The 13,719-nt window shown below is 54.5% G+C and overlaps 1 protein-coding gene across 1 annotated transcript in view; it reads right to left on the bottom strand.

Moving 5' to 3' along the window:
- Positions 1-13,719, bottom strand: part of RYR1 (ryanodine receptor 1) — a 110,039-nt gene that overhangs the window by 55,601 nt on the left and 40,719 nt on the right. Inside the window, 22 exon segments of the mRNA XM_032841976.1 lie at positions 544-659; positions 1,240-1,363; positions 1,691-1,766; positions 1,868-1,909; positions 1,911-1,943; positions 2,313-2,453; positions 2,880-2,969; positions 3,241-3,319; positions 3,438-3,601; positions 4,004-4,144; positions 5,054-5,144; positions 5,237-5,457; positions 7,149-7,318; positions 7,420-7,540; positions 7,928-8,036; positions 8,127-8,313; positions 8,534-8,669; positions 9,708-9,802; positions 10,171-10,303; positions 10,401-10,518; positions 11,498-11,771; positions 12,799-12,945. Of these exon segments, the coding sequence (XP_032697867.1) occupies positions 544-659; positions 1,240-1,363; positions 1,691-1,766; positions 1,868-1,909; positions 1,911-1,943; positions 2,313-2,453; positions 2,880-2,969; positions 3,241-3,319; positions 3,438-3,601; positions 4,004-4,144; positions 5,054-5,144; positions 5,237-5,457; positions 7,149-7,318; positions 7,420-7,540; positions 7,928-8,036; positions 8,127-8,313; positions 8,534-8,669; positions 9,708-9,802; positions 10,171-10,303; positions 10,401-10,518; positions 11,498-11,771; positions 12,799-12,945 (2,808 nt within the window).

Here is a 13,719-nt window from a genome sequence, read left to right as displayed (position 1 = left end):
CAGGAACCCATAGTCTCCCCATGCCTGCAAAGCCCTATGTGGTCTGCTCTGTCACCTCTCTGCCCTCATCTCCTCACACTTTCTCCCTCAGTCAGTCTGCTTCAACCACTTGGGCTTTGGGTTATTCACACTAGGGACCTCTCAGAACTTTTGCACTGGCTGTTCCTCTACCTGGAATATTCTCCTCAAGCCTCCAGCCAGCTCCCTCCCAGCTCCTTCACGGTCTTCTTTACTTAAATTTTAACCGGCCCCACTTTCCTCCACACCTCATCTTCCTTAGCTGGCTCTACTGCATTCTTCTTTCCAAAACACGTTAGTGTTTTAAAAACCTGTATAATTGTCTGAATGCACCACAGGAATATAAATGCAGGTGGACGGGGATCTTTGTTTTGTTCACTGCTCTCACCACCTGGAACAGTGTTCTCAATACCTGGAACAGTGTCTGGCACAATAACGAGATGGGGGAGGGAAGGAGAAAGGCATGAACTGTGGCCTTAGGGGAAACAGCACGTATGGCCGGAGTTCGGAGGGCCTCCCCCGTACCCAGATGGGCGATAAATTCCTGGGAGATGTCCATCCAGCGCAGCAACTGCTGCAGGAAGCCAAAAGCAAACCGTTTCTCAATGGAAGATGTGTCCAACTCCATGTCCTTAAGGCCTCTGCGCAGACAGAGAGGAGTCAGCCCGGAGGAAGGACCACCCTGTCTCCCAATCTCTCCAGTCCCTTTCTGCTTCGCTAGGCCCTGCCTCTGCAGGCTTCTGCTCCACCCCATATACCCCTCAAGTTTTGGGATGCTCCCTGGCCCCACCTCCCCTCTCCACGCCCCACCTTTCCGGCCTCCTCCCCACCCCTGTCCCCCTCTCCAGCCCAGGCTCCGCCCCTTAGCCCCTCCCCTCCATGGCGTCAAGCTGCCCCCCAAGCCCCACCCCTCTTTGCCTCCTTCCCAGGCCCCGCCCCCTTAGTCCCGCCCCTCTCTGACAATCAGGCCCCACCCCTCTGGGATTCCTCTCCTCTCTGGCCCCTCCCCCCCCCCCCAGGTCCTATCCCCCCCCCCCCCCCTCCCCCCCGCAGTCACCTTCCTTTTCTGGCCCTGCCTTGTTACCCCAGCCCAACATTTCCCAGTTTCTACCTTGCTAGCTCCTCCCACATTCCCCGCCCCCGCCACCCCCCCCCCCACACCCCCCCCCTAACCTCCCCCACGCCACCCTCCACCCCCCGCCAGGCTTGCAGCGCACGTGCCTGGTGACAGCATAGCCGTTCATCTGCAGGAACTTTAGAAGCTCCTGGGCTTTCTCTCGATCTCGTGCCTTCTCCTTGGCTGTAAGTGTGTCATAGGGGACCAGCAGAGGGTGGGTACCACCACCTGGAACAGCAAAGACCAGAAATCAGAGGACTGGGGAGACCCAGGCCACTCTCATTGACGTGATTCTTGCAGCTGAAGGCATGCATAATTACAGCAATAAAAACAGAGGTAAGAATAACCAAAACATGGTTTTCAGGTGATTGTCATCTCCTCACCACAACCCTATGGTAGTAGATGCTGTTATTATCGGGGCGGGGGAAGGGGCAGGGTGAAAGCAATCGTTCAAAGTCACACAACTGTAATCTAGACCCTTAGGACTCTGGAGCCTATGACTAGGGAACTTTGGTGAAAAGGGGTCTGGTGGCGGGATGGGATGGGCGCCCTCACCCTTGGCCTCCAGCTCCTGCTTCTTCTTCCGCCCCCACGTGTTGTGGTAATTCTCCGCCAGCTGTTCCGCCATGGCCTGGGAAAGGATGAAAGATTCAGAGCCCAGACTCAGAAGATGTCCTCCCCAACCCCAACAAACACCTCCATGCCCTTAGATAAAGGATCAGGGCTCTTTACCTGCAGCTCCCGGGACAGGGTAACTCCGCTGAGGTCGGGGGGGCTGGGGGCTGTAGCCTTCTCGCGGATCATAAGTCTGGGAGGACGAGGGAGAGATGGGAGGGCTTGATGGGCTAGCAGGAAGCCGGGACGGCAACACAGTTTACTCTCTCCACCTGGCCCTAGACCCCCGCTCTGCGCTCTCTCCTTCAGGCCCTGTCTCTAACCCACGCCTTCCTCTCCTCTACCCTTTGCGGTTTTCCAGACCCAGGCCCACTCCCTTTCCAGGTCTCTCAGCCCTGTGCAGTACCCTGCTCCCGGCCTCCCCATTCCGATTCCGCGGATCCCACCTTCCTCCCTTGGCCCTTCTCTCTCCATCCCACCTCCTGCCAGGCCCCGCCCTCACCTAGCCCCGCCCCTTCGCTTAGCCGCTCACCACCCCCCATGATGCCGACTCCGCCTCCACCTGGGCACTTTGGGATATCTTCCGCGTTTTCTTCTTCTCCGTCTTCTCCTCTTCCCCCTCCCTGGCCTTCTCTATCGTCCATTCCCAGGCAATCATGGCCTTCAAGGACTCCTTGATGGGCCAGCGGTAAATCTCTTTGTCCTGGGGTGGACAGAAAGGCAAGGAGTTGGTGGGATGGGATGGGAGGGAGGTGGAGGTTGGAGCGTTACTGGCTGTCCTCCAGCGTCCTAAGAAGGGGAACCCTCCACCACGTGGCTATGGAGAAAGTGGTCCAGCTTGGATTCAAGCTCAAGTCTCTTACACGCTTTGTGACAGAGCCTCCCAAACCAACCCTCATCCCATCTTACACGAGACTCAGAGACATTAAGTTGCATCCCTCTAATTCTTTCTAAGAGAAGGAACACTACAAGTCCGGGGTCTAGGGGAGGCAAAGTCCACAGAGAAGGAGCCCTAACCTGCAGTCCCAGCTAGATCCGAGCTGATGAAGCGGCCTCTCTCCTCCCTGAACACCCAAATTTGGAGGTTACATTTTTGGACCCCTAGCACTGGGCCCCAAGACTTGCTCACCTTCTCTGAAAAGGTCTTATAGGGCCTCAGCATGGGATGGGTCTTCAGTTCCTCATCTATGTTCTCCCCATAGGACCAATTGTTCTGAATCTGGAGGTGGAGAGGGGACAGGGAGGGGCAGTGCCACTATGGAGCTGAGGGTGGGGGAAGGATGAGGGGTAGGGAGCAGCTTGGGGGACTCCTGGGGGACTCCCTTGAGGGGCTAGGGGTTTCAGGGGGGGGTTGGGGTCTCAGGACGAGTTAAGGGTCTCAGGACAAGTTAAGGGTCTCAGGGAAGACCTGGGTCTGGGGGAAAGCTGGGGTTTTGAGAAAGGCCAGCAGGAATGGGGGTTGCTGGGGAGGGGAGGACTCCGGCGCCAACCTTGTCGAAGGCCCACTTCTCATGCGTGTACTCTGCAAACTTGTTAATGAAAGAGTCCAGCTTCTCTGGGATGATCACACTATGGGGTGGGTACATAGGGTGGCCAGATGTAGGGGCTGACCCCTCCTTCCATATCTGAAACCTTCTCCTTCTCCCAGCCCCTAAAGCCCACCCCACTCCTACCCCCCAGGCCTCACTTGAGGGTCTCCACAGGCCGAGGATCGAAGTTGCCTTCAGCGTCCACTGTGGCCTTTTTCTCGGCCTTGGATGAGTATGAGGCGTCCACGTAGTCAGGGGGCAGAGCCCCTGCGATGGCGCACAGACAAGGCATAGCCATGCGGTACAGCTCTGCATCATACTTCTGGGGACACCAGGGGTGGGGGTGGGGGTCACTGCGGGTCTGGGTGTGCCTTCAAATCTTGGAGCCCTAGGACCTCAAACTCCACCTCTCCAACAATCAACCCTCCTTCCTGGGCCCCCACACATCAATTATGGTGTCTCTCCCCAAAACCCAAACCTCAGCCTGCCTGACTCTCCAAACCACCCCTATATCACCCCTCTCTAAGCTCCCAAACTAGAGACCCAACCCCTCTTCCATTAAACCAGAGACCCAACTCATAGATTCTTCTGGATCCAAACCTGCCCAAATGGGGATCCCTCTCTGAACCCCAAGTTTGGGAATTTCATTCGGGATCCCCTAACTTTGGGGCCCAAACTCTCCAAACAGGCTCCTTTCGGCCCCTCCTCCACCATGGGCCCAGACCTTATGCGCCAGTGAGTCAAAGATGCCCCAGAAGAGTTTGCGAGTGAGGTGCAGCTCTTCCTCGGAGGTGACCCCGAAGTTAGCCCAGCCCGTGGGGAGGCAGTAGTACTTCCAGCAGCGCTCATAGTGGTTGGTGAGGAGCTGGGCGGGAGCAAGAGGGGACACACAGATGAGAGGCACAGAGTAGATGGCAGGCAAAAGAAAAGTCAGGGAGGCCAGGGGTGCCTGGGCCTTTAAATTAGGAATGCGATCTGGATTATGCAGATGATGCTAATGAGGGAAAATGGTATGCTTCTTGGGGCGTGGTCTGGGTCCATTTACTATGTAAATTTATCCTTCCAGTTTAGAGTCGGAACTGCCATTCAGCCAGAGCTGGATTTGTCTGGTGTTGCTTTACACAAACAAGCACGCTAATATTAACCCACAGGTATAGTTGTGTGCAAAGTGTGAATGGACATACGGACGGAGTAATCTGTGTGCCCATGAAGGACCATGGCAAACAAACCCGGGCAGAACCCCATGCAAATATATGGTGATTGTGAACAGGGCCTCCATATCCACTAGACAAATCTGAAGCAGGGGCTGGTTTAGATGTATTATGTAAAACAGTCAGGATATCTGAGTTGGAGGTATCTCCTTATACAAACCAGCAGGTAAAAAAAATTATAGGAGAGACCTCGCAGATACTCCGAACAGTTGGGGTGGTATTTGTTCAAATCAATGCACTCATTTGAAAAGAGCAAGGTACGCGGTCTGCGCCTGCGCATAAGCATGCTGATTAGGAAAAGCTGTGTACTCCCTGCACACAGGCGCTAATTTAGACGAGGCCTGCTTCCCTGTTAGGCAAACCAAGCGCCAATGAGGGAGTGGCAGAGGCACCCGTGACGCCACGCGGCCGGCCTTGAAATTCTAGTATGCCAGTGAGAACGCCCGAGATGTTCCCGTGGGGACGCTGCCCTCACATTCTGCGGGTTCATTGGGCTGGGCGGTGGAGGACACCGGAGCCCGGAGGCCCCAGGACCGCACAGGCTCAAGCGGGTCCGCCCTCACCTTGAGCGGCATCTTGGCGAACTCGTTCAGGATGGGCACATCGAACACCAGGCGCCGCAGCAGGTGCTGCAGCATGGACGGCCGGATGTACCTGCGGGGACACGCACCAGGGGCGGGGGCTCACCCCCAGGCCGGCCGCACCCCCGCCGGCCCCACGCCGCCCCGCCCACGCCCCCGCCCCACCTGCAGAGCGCCATGAGACAGTCCTCGATGACGTCGCGCTGCGCCTTGGTGAGCGAGCGGCCGCGGGAGAGGCGGTATACCGTGTGCAGCATGGAGTCCACCATGATGGCGCGGTGCTCCGTCCCCGCGAACAGCGGTGCGCACTTGGTGATGAGCGGCAGCACCGCCAGGCACAGGTAGCGGTTCAGTGCCAGCGCCATCTCCGTGGTGCTGAAAGTGGCCTGGGGCGCAGAGGTGGGGGGCATCAGGCTCGCTCTGCGCTCCCGGGGTGACCCTCGCTTCGGATACCCTCCACCCGCCGCCGCGCAACAGTGTCTCCCACCGCCTCTGTTATTACTTTGAACTATGCAAAATTTCAAACATACAGAAGTGGAGGAACCAAGGAAGGAACCTCCTTATTGAGTGGGCTGTTCTGTAGAGACTGGTCCAACCTCCCCTTTTCTTCCCATAAGGTTTTCATACAGCCCTAGCCACCTACGGCTTCACGCATGGATATTGAAATATGTATCTCCATTCAGACAAGTGCTTCTGTTTCACATCCCAGGCGGCCACTTTCACACCCCACAGAATTAACAAGCACTCAAAATTTACGATCAGCTTTCTCCAATTGTCTCAAAATCTGCTTTACATTTGGCTGGGGTTGCTTGGATCCAGCCACCTGGAAGGCCCCCATAGTGTATGTATCTGACTGCTGGGTCTCAGGTCTTTTCACATCTGTAATTGTTTCCTTTCTCGTACTTTTAAATACTATTTATTTGCTGGAAAAACTGGGTCATTTATCCACTGGAGTTTCCTACATCTTGGGTTTGGCTGGTCACATCCTGGCGGGGTCCTTTAACTTGTGCCTCTGCCCTCAGTCTTATCTTTTCTTTCCTTCCTTCCCTGTGTTTAAGATTTTTTTTTTTATTTTTTACATAATCTCTACGCCCAGTGCAGGACTTGAACTCCAACCCTGAGATGAAAAGGCACACGCTCCACCAATGGAGCCAGCCAGGCAACCCTGCCCTTGGTATTTCTGATACACTGGTAGTTACAGAGACAAGTTGCAGTGTTCCCTTTCCCAGTTAGTAGCCAACAGTTATTTCTCCCATCTTAAGAAGAGTCTTCTCTCTGCCAAGGTCACCTGTCCAGCATATCGTCATTCCTCTGCCTCCTCCGTCACCAGCTTGTTCAAAGAATTGTTGACACCCACTGTCCCCAATACCTCACCTGCCAAGCCCTCATAAACCCCCTCCAGTACGGCTCTTCCCCTACTGTCCCACTGAAAGTGCTCAACAAGCTTACCAGGGACCTCCACTGGCCACAGCAGCCATCAGTTCTGTCCTCATCTTACTGGGCTGTGTCCCCTCCTATAATCTAACCTTGTAACTATTATATATCAATATAACTATTACTGTTGCTGTTGTACACAAGTCTATCTCCTTGGTGCTGAGCTCTCATTAAGAATGATTTCTCAAATAAAAAATGTAAAATGTGGGGCACCTGGGTGGCTCAGTTGTTAAACATCTGCTTTCAGCTCAAGTCATGATCCCAGGGCCCTGGGATCGAGCCCCTCATGCGGCTCCCTGCTTAAGGGGAAGCCTGCTTCTCCCTCTCCCTCTGCCCCTGCTTCTGTTCCCTCTCTCACTGTGTCTCTGTCAAATAAATAAATAAAACCTTTTAAACAAAAAGAAAGAAAGCAAGCAAGCTAGGTGAGATGTTGGAGAGTTCCACCCACCCTTGCCTAGAACTGAGGGTTTATCTTGGCTTTGTTTTCTATCTTGATGGCATGCGGGGGTGGGTTGCAGGGTTGGGGGTGGTGGTGAGGACTAGGATATGTACACAAGCCCAGAACAAACAGAGGCAGGGATGCTATGGCCACACCCATCTCCCTGTCCTCTCTGGGGGCAGGGAGGGTGGCTACGGGGCTCACCGTGTCCAGCGAAGCGGCTGCCCGCATGTCAGGCAGGAATCCCACGTCCAGCACATGCAGCAAGAAGTCCTGGTTCTCAATGCCATACACGCGGTCCAGGAAGAGCACCATGGACGCCTTGTGGTCTGGCACGAAGGAAGCCGACATCTTCGGCTGCACCAGAGCCCCATCTGCGGGCCAGGAGGGCGGCGGGGGGCGGTCAGGGATGCCCTTCGGACCCCTCTATTTCCTCCGTGGCAGCCCTCCCTTGCTGAGTCCTGCCCCCGTGCACCTTTGCCCAGGGTGGGGATCTGCAGTGGGAGGCTGATAATGCCCACAAGGTCGTCCAGTGGCACGAGGGAGCGCAGGATGGCACGGATCCGCAGGGCCTCTCCCTTGCCGGCTTGGATTAGCTGGAAGAGGGAAAGGGGCACATCATCGGCCCCCTGGGCCCCATTTGCTCATTACTTCATCCATCCCTTCCTGACCCACTGACAGGTAGAGCGGAACCCCTCGTGGGGCAAACTCTATAATTCCTGGCCTGGACTCCTCTGCCCATCCTTCTCCACCACGGCCCTGACCACCCCTGGCCCTCATTGCTCAATCTCCCCCACTGGTCTGGGAGCTCTGGGAGAGCTGGGCCTGGGGCTTTCTTGGTCCCTGGTATGTCTGTCCCCAGCACTGCCTCACCTAAGACCCCCACAGAGCTAGAGTTCAGTCAGTGCTGTTGAATGCCTGACTGAAGAGGTTCAAGGTTTGCCCTGTATGCCCCTCCCTGTCCTTGGACGTCTAGGTCTCACGTGCATCTCTGGCGCACAGCGTCCCAGCAGGTCAATCAAGGCAGCGTAGAAGGACATGATGGCGTGTCCCAGGTGTACCCGGTTCTCCTCTGGGGGCTCCTCGCCGAAGCTGCAGGGGAAGTGGGGGCCGTGTTGGGGAGGCGGCCAGGGGCTCGGGGAAGGGGGGCCCGTTCTGCTAAGAAGGAGGCAGGAGACTCACTGCTCACGCCGCCGGTCCCTGCGGACGCCTGGGCCGTCACGCGCCGGGTCCTCAGAGATGCGAATGGCTTCTTCGATGGCGGCCAGCAGCCCGGAGCCACCCTCACCCCGCAGGGCCGGCCCGAAGCACTCGGGCTTGCGGATGAGCAGCCGCACCACCACGTTGGCGTTCTCCTCCACGCTCTCGCCTGGCAGCCCGGTGGGGTCGAGAAGCCTTGAGCCGTGGCCCTGGGACCCCGCCCCGGCAGCCCAGGACCCAGCACCTCTGGGATTAACGCCAGCCCCACCCCCATCCTGCCGCCCCGCCCACCTGGGGGATCCCCGCCCAGGCTCCAGGGTGGCCCACACCCCCCAGAGAGGCTTTGATCAGCACCCCCAGCCCCCTGCCACCGCCAACTCCTAACTCACCGTTGACAAAGACAGCGAAGCGTAGAAAGTCCAGGTAGCGCTCCCCGCCACACGGGTTCCAGCCGATGTCCGGGTACCCTTTGGCCAGGAGCATGGGGCAGCTCTGAAGGCCACAACCCGCCAGGTAGGACACCACCTGTGGGGGCAGGGGGGCTCAGCCGGAGGCCAGACCCACACCATTTCCTACCCAAGGCTCACATGTCCCTGCCTATCCATGGAGCTCTGCAGCCCAATTCATTTCTGGATCTCTCAGCAAACAGTCATCTTCCTCCTCCATCCTCATCTCTCACCTGGACCATCTGGGGGCCCTCCATCCTGGGCTCCCTGCTCTCCCCCCTCCATCTATCCATGCCCCCTGTCCATCCTTGCCCCCCACAAAATGCCCCTTCCCTGCTTGGAACACTCCTGTGGTGCCATCTCACTGAGGGTAAGACCCAGAGCCCTCTCAGTGGTCCACTAAGACCCTCTGCCCAATCTTCCCTGTCACCTCCCTGCCCTCACTTCCCACCACTAAGCCCTTACTCCCTCTGCTCCAACCATTCTGGTCTCTTGGCTATTACTCAAACTCATGAGGTTCACTTCCGTCTCAGGGCCTTTGCACTGGCTGTTCCTCTGTCCAGAATGCTCTTCCCCCTATGCCCATATGGCCCCTCTCCTCCTTTAGAGCTTTACCTGAATGTCACTGTCTCAGTGAGATGATCTCTCATCACACTTGTCTAAACTTGGACACCCTCCTGACACTCAATGTTTCTCTCCCCAGCTCACTTTTTTCATTTTAACTCTTGTCACTAGCTAATACACAGCGTATTTTACTTACTCATCTTATTTATTATGCATCTTCCCAAATAGAATGTCAGCCTTGTGAGGACAAGGATGTTTGCTTGTCTCACTAACTGTCACACTCCTACTGCCTTGGACAGGTCCTGGTACAAAGCAGGTACTCGGGAAATAGTTGTTGAATGAGTAATACTATAATACCAGATAACTCTTCTTGAGTGCTTATTGTTTTATAAATGCTTTCATGGATTAACTCATTTTATCCTGAGGATAACCTTGTTCTACTATTACATTCATTCTACAGATGAGACAGATGCCCAGAGAATTTAAGTCACGGGTCCCAAATCAGCAGGTGCCCCAAGGGGCCAGGTAGGGGCCAGGCCTCCTGCTCCCACACCTTCTCCAGGTCCTGCTCTTGCAACGCCAAGGCCAGCTCGTTGTTGTCGATGACGGAGGCAGCTGCTACATCCAGAGGCGTGGAGCCCTGCATGCCTGTGAGGGCGAGAGGTGGGAAGAATGCTCTTCAGAGGTGCATAGTTGACAGTCTCACTGCTGTCTGTCTCACCTCCTCCCAGAAGCCCTCCTTGATCATCCCTTTTACAGCTTAGGTCAGGTGCCTCCTCTGGCCTGACCGCTCTGGGCTGTCACTGTCTGTCTCCCATGCTGCGCCATGAGCCCTGTGAGGGCCAGAGCCGGGGCTGTCTGTGAGGACTGCTCCTCACAGGGCTACAGCCTAGGGATGGGTTGAGAGTGGGTGTTTGCTGAATGAGTGAGTGAGTCAGCAGAGACAGATGCGTGGATGGACCTCCAAGAGTGGGCTGTAGGGAACAGTGCCCCAGCCTGGGCTCAGGGGTTCTCACCTAGACCGATGCCACTGTTCTCCAGCAGGTAGCTCAGGTGGTCGAACATGGAGCGTTGGTTCTGCCTGCTGATGCGACAGAAATAACAGAGGAAGCGGCAGCAACTTGTCACCATCTTAGGGAAGCGGATCTCCTGGAAAGGCAGAGTAGGCTAGTGGTTAGTGCTTACCCGCCCTCTCCCACACCGTGGCCCCCTGCCCTGAGCTCCTCAGCCCCCACAGGCCTCTTACCTTGGATTCGCCACCACCCCCGAGGACATTCACCATGACCTCCATGACCGTCTCATGCATGCCCAGGGCCCGCATCAGGTTCGGGTGTTGGTAGAAGACTTTGTTGTTCATGATGTTCCTGTGAACAGGTAGAGTACATGGGGTTGCCAGGGGCCAGGTGGGGCCCAAGCCCAGGGAGAGCCCCCAGACCCTCGGAAGAGTCTACTGGGATAAACAGTCAACATTTACTAAGCTCAAGGCGCCTGGGTGGCTCGGTGGGTTAAAGCCTCTGCCTTCGGCTTGGGTCCTGATCCCAGGGTCCTGGGATCGAGCCCTACATTGGGCTCTCTGATCAGTGGGGAGCCTGCTTCCCCCTCTCTCTCTGCCTGCCTCTCTGCCTACTTGTGATCTCTCTGTCAAATAAATAAATAAATCTTAAAAAAAAAAAACCACATTTACTGAGCTCTTCCTTCATGCCTGGCACCATCCCCCTTTACGGATCTGAACCCATTCAATCTTTATGTCCACTCTGGAAGGCAGGAACTATAATTATCCCTATTTTACAGAAAAGGAAACTGAGGCATAGATCCAAGGTGGACTCCCTAGGGCAGGGATTCTTAACCACGTTGCACATTGTATTCCCCAAGTGCCTAGAAAGGGCTTGGCACAGAGTAGGTGCTCAATGAATGCTTGCTGAGTGAAGGAATGAGGCACCCTTGACACTGAGTGAGTGCCCAATACCATCATTGCCATTATCAATAGCATTATGATGTGCCTGAGCCCATGGAAGCCTCATCATGACTCTGCGAGGTAGCCATGGCTCTTCCCCAGCTTGGAGATGAACACTGAAGCTCAAAGAGGGTAAATCTTGTGCCAAGAATTGCAGGTGAGTAAGAGCTGATACCCCAGGGGTTGCATGGAGAGGGGAAGGGAGGGGACATGAGCCAGGGAGATGGGCTAGCTATTGGGAGAAGTATATCACCCCAAGGATGGGGCAGAAGTGGTGGAAGGAGCCATTATTGCATTCAGGGGACATGAGCCAGGGGGACAAGCTGGAGCTCGGAGGGTGCCCCTCCTTCTGGGGGAATGCGAAATCCAGGGAGGGGGCACTGGCTCACCCAATGCTCTGGATCATGAGGTTTTCCTCCTGGGGACCCATCTGCACGATAAGCAGGGACCGGATCTGGCCGAGGCACTCAAGCAAGCTCATGGTGTCTTCCACAGATGATGGGGAGATGGTGTACGCCCGGGGCAGGGCACGCAGCAGCTCCCCGAGCCCATCGTACTGCCGGTGCAGGAGGCTGAACATGGCCCGAACGAGCTCAGGGCTCTGCACGAAGTCCTCTTGAGCCCAGCGCACCACTGTGTGGGACACCAGCTCCTGCAGTGACTCTGGGAAGGGAACATAAGTGTCAGGACACCGCCAGGTCAGGAGATTGAGCCCGAACAATGCAGAAAGGGCTCCTCTTCCCAGAGGGCTGCTCAGTTACTAACGCCCCGACCCTCTACCTGCCAGAAGGGGGCAGATTCTGGAAGATGTTTTTTATTGCCCTAATAGCTTCCCTGTTCTCTTCACCCTAATACCTAGACAGTAAGGGCCCCCTAAAGCTTTCAAGAGAAAAAAGAAAATGTATCACTTCAAAATACCAGAGTATATTACAAGCACCTTTGGAATATATAATTCACCTTTGAAATCATAATTCCCCTTGTTCTGTAAAAATACTGTTGATTTTTCATCAAGAGAGACAACAGACACAAAGAAAACCTGTGGACTTTGGTGTCATTTGGAAATGATGTCAAAATGAACTGTTTTATTTCCCTTGGCCATCTCCCTGGGACTCATATCCTATATCCAGCATCTGTTTCTCTCTCTGTCTCTCTTTCTCTCCCAACCCTTCTCCTTCCCAGGATTTTTGGGAGAAAAGATAGATGTCTCACATGTTTCAGGGTTAAGAGAAGCCTCCATGTACTGGGACTGAATGATGGTGTCAATTCATAACCTTTCAGTGCTACGCAATCTGGCCCTGCCCCTTCTGACCTCATCTCCTGCCCCTCTCCCCTTGCTTGCTGTGCTCCAGCCACACTGGTCTTTAAGCACGCCAAGCATGTTCCTGCCTCAGGGCCTTTGCGCTGGCTCTGGCTATTCCCTTTGTACCAATGATCTTCCCCAGATCTTTGCGTACCTCACTCCCCAGCTCTGACCCCTCCACCTTCATCCCTCTCTCTTCTCTCACCTTTATTTTTCTCCTTAGTCCCCATGGTCACCTGACATGGTAAGTATATATATATGCGTATCTGTCATAATATGCTAAACTCCTGGAAGCCAGAGATTGTGACTCTTTCCCCCTACAGTATTCGCCAGCCCTGCCAACAGTGCCTGCCCCATCCCTGTCCCCACCCTAAAGTTCCCAGTCCTCACGGGGTTTGCTCTCCTCAGCTGGTGGTTCCTCCTCAGGTTTCTCCTCCTTCTTCTTCACCAGCCGTACTTTCTCCAACAGGCTCATCAGTCGGCTGCCCAGGGTGGCCTCTTCCTCTGGTTCCTCCTCCTCCCCCTCCAGCTGAATTCCTGGAGTTGGTCGAAGGGAGAGGGTGTCATTCAACTGTGTGTTTATTCATCTACTCATTCACTTCTTCCATGACGGATTCATTCATTCCTCCTTCAGGTGTGAATTCTTGGGTTTTTCATTTATTTCTCCGTATGTTCGTATGTGTGTTCATTTTTTCATCCTTCGAAGCATTTTAAATGTCTTTTAAACTATTGTAAATAGGCCCAAAGAACTAAAGGAAACCATGTCTAAAGTATTAAAGAGAAGTATGGGAGAGACTGGATGGCTTAGTGGGTTAGGCCTCTGCTTTTGGCTCAGGTCATGATCTCAGAGTCCTGGGATCGAGCCCCATATTGGGCTCTCTGCTCAGCGGGGAGCCTGCTTCCCCCTCTCTCTCTGTCTACCTGTGATCTCTCTCTCTCTCTTTCTCTCTGTCAAGTGAATAGATAAAATCTTTAAAAAAGAGAGAGAGAGAGAGAAGTATGATGACAATGACTCCCCAAATAGAGAATAGTATTAAAGAGGTAGATCATATAAAAATAACCATATAGCAATTCTGGGGCTGAAAAGTACAAAAACTGAAATTTTAAATCACTAGGCGGGTACAACAGCATATTTGAGCTTGTGGAAGAAAGGATCAGGGTACTTGAAGGTAGAACAATAGAGGTTATCTAGTCTGAAGAGCAAAAAAGAATGAAGAAAAAATAACAGAGCCTCAGAGCCTGTGGGACACCATCAAATCAATCAATCAATCAATACATGCAAAAGGGGAGTCCCAAAAAGAGAGATGAGAA

Source organism: Lontra canadensis, unplaced genomic scaffold (genome assembly GCF_010015895.1).
Source record: "Lontra canadensis isolate GAN:19392208 unplaced genomic scaffold, GSC_riverotter_1.0 scaffold125, whole genome shotgun sequence".
Taxonomy (NCBI): domain Eukaryota; kingdom Metazoa; phylum Chordata; class Mammalia; order Carnivora; family Mustelidae; genus Lontra; species Lontra canadensis.
The sequence above is the reverse complement of the archived record's forward strand: the minus strand, read 5'-3'. Positions and strand labels throughout refer to the sequence as shown.